This window comes from Antennarius striatus, chromosome 15 (genome assembly GCF_040054535.1).
Source record: "Antennarius striatus isolate MH-2024 chromosome 15, ASM4005453v1, whole genome shotgun sequence".
NCBI classification, from domain to species: domain Eukaryota; kingdom Metazoa; phylum Chordata; class Actinopteri; order Lophiiformes; family Antennariidae; genus Antennarius; species Antennarius striatus.
In genome coordinates this window covers 5588194-5595793 of record NC_090790.1, presented here as the reverse complement: position 1 = coordinate 5595793, position 7600 = coordinate 5588194, and the positions used below count along the sequence as shown (strand labels likewise).

General features: G+C 40.8%; 1 protein-coding gene across 1 annotated transcript in view; it reads left to right on the top strand.

The window, feature by feature from the left end:
- The first annotated feature begins 2207 nt into the window (after positions 1 to 2207).
- arrdc1b (arrestin domain containing 1b) overlaps positions 2208 to 7600 on the top strand; it is a 38021-nt gene continuing 32628 nt past the window's right edge. The window contains exon 1 of the mRNA XM_068335319.1: positions 2208 to 2474. Coding sequence (XP_068191420.1) covers positions 2357 to 2474 — 118 coding nt within the window. The 5' untranslated portion in view covers positions 2208 to 2356. The remainder of the gene's footprint in view (positions 2475 to 7600) is intronic.

Below are 7600 nucleotides of genomic sequence, written 5' to 3'. Positions count from 1 at the left end.
AGAAAATAAAAAAACATTAAAATATGAGGGATTATAGACCTTTAGCGCACATTAAACAGAATTCACACTCGAAGTCGGGCCCAGTCATTCCAACTAACATAATGTGCACAACTCAAACACTTGAAGTTTTAAAGTTCTTTTGAGCACATTCCAACAACTGTTATGTGCATTGGAAAGGATGGTGTTCAGTTGGAGGACTTTCATGCAAATCATGCAAATACTCCTTTGCAAGGAAGAGCTTTTTTTTTTTTTCAAAGTAGTATGTAAATGATTGTAATGTACCTGTTTAAACGGGTACATTACATGAACCTGATAATTACTGTTAATGTTTTTAAAATGTAATATAAGGCAGAGTCCATCAGCAGCACCAGATCAAATGATTTTGAGGCTCTAGGCGATCAAAAAGAATGAATAAATATCCACGTCATATTTTCATTTAATCAGAAAATGCTTGAATGGATGCATCTTTGAAAAATCTTGAAGACGACCTCTCTTACCTTGTTGGTGATTAAGTGTCTGCAGGGTAATAAAACAATATCCTTCCCAAAGCTCCTCCAGCATACCATGACCTAAGGCTAAGTGGCAATCTCATTTATGAACAGATAGCAGAAAACTCTGTTCTTATTTTTAAGAGATGGAGAGAAGCAGATTGCTCCTTTTGTAGTGTTCATGGGACAAATCAGGAGGCAGCAAACTGGTAAGGAAAGCAGGTTGCTGCACCATGAGGACGTGAACCTACAACCTGGGTAAACTCAAACCAGTAATTGAATACCTTTATTATACCCTCGGGGACATTTTTTAAAATACATTTTTTATATGCAACATAGAAAAACAGCATATAGTTTAATTTAAGACACTTTTGCCCAACATTGCAGTGTTGGCATCAATAGGGATATTATTACAGAAAGAGACACTGCTACATGACTTAAGTTTCATGCAGGAATACAATCAGGAATAAACATGTCTGGATTTCCAGCTGGTTAAAGAAACTTCCCCCTGGGGGGGGGTTGACATGTGTCAGATGTCAGACGCCAACATGCTGAGATCTTTGGGTATTAAGGCTCCTTGTGTCAAAGATTAGTTTTAATCCCCCTTTAATTTCAGTTTTGTGCTGCTTACAATAACGAGCATGTCAGCATTTTATTAAACCTTGAATGATGTTTCTTTGTCCTTGTTGTTTTTTGGAAATAATTTTGGATTTTGGTTATCTACTAATTTAACAGCTCCTAGTAATACTCTTTACAAATTTTGTAACAACTTGCTTTTTTTTTTTTTTTTTTAAGCTGGCAGAGAATCATATGAAATCAGCCCTCAATTTATTGAAGTCCATTTAATTAAGTGCTTTTACAATGATCACGTTTCTAATTTTTTGTATAATTGTAAAAAAAAATGACAATGTGTTGAGTTTATGATCACCTGTAGCAAATAAATAGTCATCTGCATATCAAGTTGAGCCCACGTCAAATGAAGTTTAATTTTATTACATCCCACGAAGCAATGATGTATGGTAACGGACAGCGTTTGTGTGTTGGTACGTCCATCCATCCGTACACCAAATATCTTCAACGGTTGCAGACAGAAAGATGAAAGATAAAGCACATTACTCGGGCAGAAAATGAGATGACCTTGGCGTTGAGAAAACTAGGTCAAGGTCAAAGTTCAATTTTTGTACTTTTTTTTTTTTTGCACATATAGCCCGATGAGATAGAAAGACGAAACGAAAACCCGTTAAATTCAAGGAGGCGAGGGGATGACAATTACATCACAACCTTGACCTTGAAAAACTAGGTCAAGGTCAAATTTGACTTTTTAAACCTTTTGAGGTACACATGTGGGAAACCTGATGAGATATAATCACAAAACAAAAGCAACATTATCAGGAAAAATGTGTAGGTCAGGGTAAAATTTTGGGTTCAGGGGCGTCGCGGGATGTTGTAGTCTCTACTACCTTGTTGTAATTGTGTGAGATTTGTCTCGGATGACATTTTCCAAGCCGTAACTCAAAAACGTCATCGCTTCTGCTGACATCCGTGTGTGTACACCTTTCCCCACACGGATGTGTCTCCGATTGCTATTTGAATTAATTTATGTGAAATAATTTAGGGATTAATTTTTAATATATGCTCATATTTTGAGATATTATCTGATTTTAGATTTTTATCAATGAGAATAATCCAACCCCAAATGGTCTCGCGCTCCCCCCCCCTCCCCCCCGTGTTGGTGTGAACGCGTCGTCAGGGTGACGTCACTGGTCTCTATGGGGGCTCGCGGCAGCAGGTGAGGGAGCGACATCGCCTCCTGGCTGAGACGCGGAGCGGAGCGGCGGAGCAGCGGAGGAGCGGAGCGGAGCGGCGCCATGGGAAAGCTTCAAGAATTTGACATCACTTTTACCAACAACAAGGTGGTTTACAGCCCGGGGGAGTCCATCTGCGGAGCCGTGAAGATACGGACCAGCAACCCGCTTCCGTTCAAAGGTACGAGCGTGTCCGTCACGTGCTGGTTCCGAGAGGCGCGCGGGGGAATGGTGGACGTAAATAAACTTTTCCATCGCGATGATGGGCGTGGCGTGGGGGGGGGGGTGAAGAAGTGTGGTTGCCGTGTGGTTATTCGTTCGCCCCCCCCCCCCTCCCTTCGTTCGCCGCGTGTCGCCGCGGGTTCTGCTGGTTCCGCCGGAAGCGGACGGAGCGTCTCCGCCCCTCACGCCAGCGCGATCCGCGATGGGGCCGGTGGAGGTGCGTCGGTGTGCGGACACACTTCCTGCTCCTTACCTGTCCTGCTGTTGGGGTTTCCACCAACAGGACCAACTGTTTGGGGGTGTCGTTTGAACGTGAGTGGCACGAAGACGAACAACAACAGGTGTTCCACACTTTATTGTGTTATACACACACCCAGAAGTCTGTCTGAGAAGAACTAGGGGGAAAAAAATCCCCAACAGGAGGTGAAGTCGGTTAGAAAGGTGGGGAGCAGCGTCTAGGGTTGCCATGGAGGAACACAAAGAATGTATTGTATCGTAGACTCTTGTGGGGAATCCTGTCTGATGACAGAGGCCTGCTGTCAACTTGAACTGAAGGTGACAAAGACGGTGAGGCACACAGGTGTGTGAATCAGGACAAGACAGTAAACCTAGAAGGTTTCTGGGTATGAGTGTAAGGCGATAGCCAGCAGTAACAAAGCTGCAAAGTTCGTCACTGAGATCTCGAAACTAGGAACAGACGCAGATGCTGACAACCACCAGAGCAGTGATGGTGGTTTATTGATATATGCTGTGAATGTGACCTCAGAGTCAACAAAAAAAGTGTCTCTTCTGAGATTTACAAAAATATCATAGTTCTAAAAAATCTGCACAAAACTGACATCTAAACATGGTAAATGTACACACAATGGATGAATAAAAAGTTAAAGCCTGAAGCAAGAATGGATAGTTTGCTGGATATTCTTTGCACACAGTGACCAACTTCCAGAGTCACCGATAACATGTTTCTATGGTAACGACACAACAGCTGACCTTAAACAGACGAGGTCAGAGCTCCAGCTAAGCGCTGTTACACTTTCAAGTCACACAGATACAGCTAGCCTGTACTTATGACCAGGCGTTATTCCCAAATTAAACCCAGCAGGCTGCTGCCATGAGTGTGAGGTGTCCTTGGAGCAAACGGGCAAGAGGACAGCTTCTCCCGGTCCAGTGGTGAATAGTTGAGTGAAAGAACACGTGGAGAACAAAAGAACACGTGGAGACATTCTGGTGTTGGTAACGGACAGATTCAGTCAACTTGGAGCACATGAAGAGTAGTGTTACGTTACGTTATTTTCAGTTTCGTTTCTCTGAGGTGATTTGCTTTTCAAATGTGCAAGACTGTTTCCTCGTTTTGTTTTCATTTAAATTAGTGATTTTACATTCCAAAGATTCATTGGATTGTCAGACTGCTTTGAAAGCGCTAATTTCATAACTGACGTTCGTTTTTGACGATGGTCAGGATCACAGGATGCAAGTTTAATCTAGCAGTTCATATATTAATATTTTATAGCTTTAATGGAAGTCAGTGCTTCATCTGGTCAGCTGGACTAAAAAAGTAAAACCTTGCAGAGACATTTTTTTATATGTGTGTGAAATTGTGCCTCCAGATGTAGACTATATAAACTATAACTAGAAAGTAGAACGAATAACACATACGTCACCCTTTGCCATTGTCATTAAAACTTGGATAATATCCAAGTAGGTTCCTCTGAAAAAAAATCTGAGAATGAAATGAGTTGGACTAAAATTTGCTCAATTGATGAATTAAATTTTCTTAAGTGGGGAAATTAGTTTTATTGTTGCTCCCGGAGCAAAGCACATGCGATGATGATATGGTAATGAAATCATCACATTGACTCAGATGTACCTCACTCAAAATGAATTAATGTCTGTTCTGTGAACTACAACATGCTGCACTCCAGATGTATAATTTAATTGACCAGTTTCACGGTATGATCCAGCCCTCAATTCAAAACTTCATACTGGTCGAAAATCATGATTTGTCAATGCTTGGATATTTATATTTTGATTGGCCTCTAATTGTTTGTCATGATATTGGCAATATATTAAAAAAGGCTTAATCTCACAATATTAAAGTAAAAATATGATCCAGAATCTGCACCTGTGACAAGATCTCGGAAGTTTATCAAATCTTACTTGAGCAGATGTCCACCAAACACAATCATCCTGTGGACAAACAAACGTCTCAATCCAGTTTCAAATAGTTTTGCTCACCCATAATGAACAGATTTACAGCCATTCAGTTGAATGCAGTCAGCAGTGCAGATTATCATGATTTTTTTGTTGCTTTATTGTTGTGTTGTTTGTCAGTGTAGGTCTTTCAGTCCTGCACTGACTTGTGGGTGACGGTACTCCAATGCAAGGCTTTCAGCTTCTCTGTTAATGTACCAGAAAAGCAGAGGATGCATTATGTGTCCGGTGACATCACCCCTCTCAACCATGGCTGCTAATGATGATCATGAATCAGACGACTCCTGCTGGAGCAGGAATGTGCGTATCTGCTGTTTGTGAGCTTTAGAATGACATGTTTTTGGGTCTTGAGAACAAAATGAACAAATTTTCCACGTTTTTGCACGATCTGCTGTCCTGAAAATCAGAACGGCTTCTTTTCTTCTCCCCACTGTGTGAATGATCCATTTCCTGCATTGATTCCATTATAGTTGTCTCATTAAGTTGATGATGAAGATGAGGAGTCACTAGGGTAATTGTCATAGAAACCATTTCCATATAAATGGAATCCCAGTAACGATACAGATCAAGATTTCGGACGCTCTCGGGACCATTTTCTCTTGATCAGTTTTACCCAAATAATGGAAATCTATTGCCATGAAGAACATGTCTTCAAGATTGTTTTTCCACCCTCTATCTGTACAGGTATAAACACACGTCAAGCCAATGAACTGCTTCAACAGAAATTTAATCATGAACGTTTGCAAATGATTAGCGTGAGGGTTGTCTTGACCGTTGGCTTGACTGTCTTATTTATCATTGGTTTTCAACAGTTGCCCTCATTGCAGGATAATTTTCATATAGTTTATTTCACGGGTTCCTGCGTGCTGTTGATCGCAGGTTAATTACAAACTGTAAATTGTGCCACCATATGAAACACATGAACTTGAACAAGGACTTTGAATTAACGGACACAGACTCTCTGAAATGCTGTAGAGGCTAAGTTCTCAGCCTCACTCTATTATTGATGATGAATGCCATTAGACTACCTTTCTATTGATTAGCTTCCTTTGTTCAAGCATGACCGTCATGAATGCTTGAATGAACGTGCGTGAGCAAGCCACGTATTTATTCCTTCCACAACATGCTGAACATACTGAACGTGAGAAGCCTTTATTGCAATAAGCTGTATTTTTATTTCATACTAACATTACTTAGCAAAGCAGTAGGAAGGACAAGGGGGTGAGGAATATTTAGTGAGTCTGACTTTCACTCTATGTCCTTGTTTTGACGGCATCCAGGGATCCTTAGATGATCCTCTGTTTAAAAATTAATGGTCAATAGTAGAAGTCTTCAGAACACATCATCCTAAGCAAAGCGGATACTTCTTAAATTCTGATGAGGAGTGTGAGCAAAGGTTATTGAAGTAAATGCACGTGTTTATTGAAACTAACCGTTAGCATCAATTACATTTTATAAATTTGTCTGAAGCCAGGGTTCATGTCAATTGAATAATTTTTGCCAATGACTGAATATTTTTCAACAAAGGATGGGAAACAAAATTTCATTTTGAATATTAGACCTGTGAGTGCAATCTACAGTAAGTTTAATAAAGCACAGCAGCCTTTCTGTGAATGGTTCCATGTGGACCCCTTGTGGTAGACCCCCTGCTTAGCCCAATAGTTGTCTTCATCTCTGCAAGTGAGGAGGGGATAAAGCTTCATGACACAACATGTTTGGTGGCATTAGGGTTACACAGGCATTTTACGTTTTAGTACAGAGTACCAAGGTTAATTAAAACTAAATCAGTCAAAACATGATGGCAAGGTTGATGTATAGTCTGTGTTTACATACTGTAACCTTGACTTAAAGGAAGAATGTTGATAAAAGTTGAATAAATGTCTTCACTGAACAACAGTCAACCATTTCCACTTTTGATGATGAACTTTGGGAGGACCCTTGGGAATCCACACGGGGTAACACTTGGAAATATTCCAGGTCCTCAGGTGGATTTGAAGTACTGCTGGACCTCCATGCTGTCAGTCAAGATGAGGGGAGATGACTCTGAGGTAGCCAGTAGGGTGCTGAGCGCTTTGGGACAAGGTCCCTGGAGCTGTTGGAATGTCCGAAGGGTTAGGCTTACCCAACTCCATTATTCTGTTATTGATTTTGAATATCAAAAGAAACATCCTCACAGAGAAAGAGGAGATCCCTCTGTGAATGATGGAGAGTTATAAATTAGGTATTCCCTCATTTCTCTGTTGGTTTTCTGGCTCTTCACAGCGTATCCAGTCAGCTTGTCATGTCATGTGGAGCATTCCTGTATCGACAGTGTACTCAACCCAGCTGTCGGCAATTAAAAAGCAGAGGAATTGTATGCTCCTCCAAAAGAAGAGTTCTTTGGATTACTGAATCACTATCTTTTGTATCTCATGTGACAGATTCCTTTTCATTCAAGCAGAAACACAAACATTCACTGTAACCCAATCATCATGTGCAGTAAAACTAACACCCGGTTTTATGTCAACAAGCTTGGATCAGGTTGGTGTAAAGCTGCCCACAGGCTTGGACACAAGCACACACATACTGTTTGACTTTGGATTAATGATTATTGACTACATATATTTAAGCAATCACACGGTTATTGTATCTTTCAGGGAACTCATCTTGCTTTGTGAACGAATTGCAAACGCATCCTGGAAGTCCTCGTCTAAGTGGCCCTAGAAGCAGCAGTTTAATGATACTAAAAAGATCTTTATCAACATAAACTCATGTGTGCGGAAATTATGATACATAAGGGCAGAAATAATGTCAGCTACAACATTAAAGTCTTAGCCAAGATTTGATTTGAGTATAAAGTTACGTCTCTGACCAATTGCCCAGATCATACTGCGT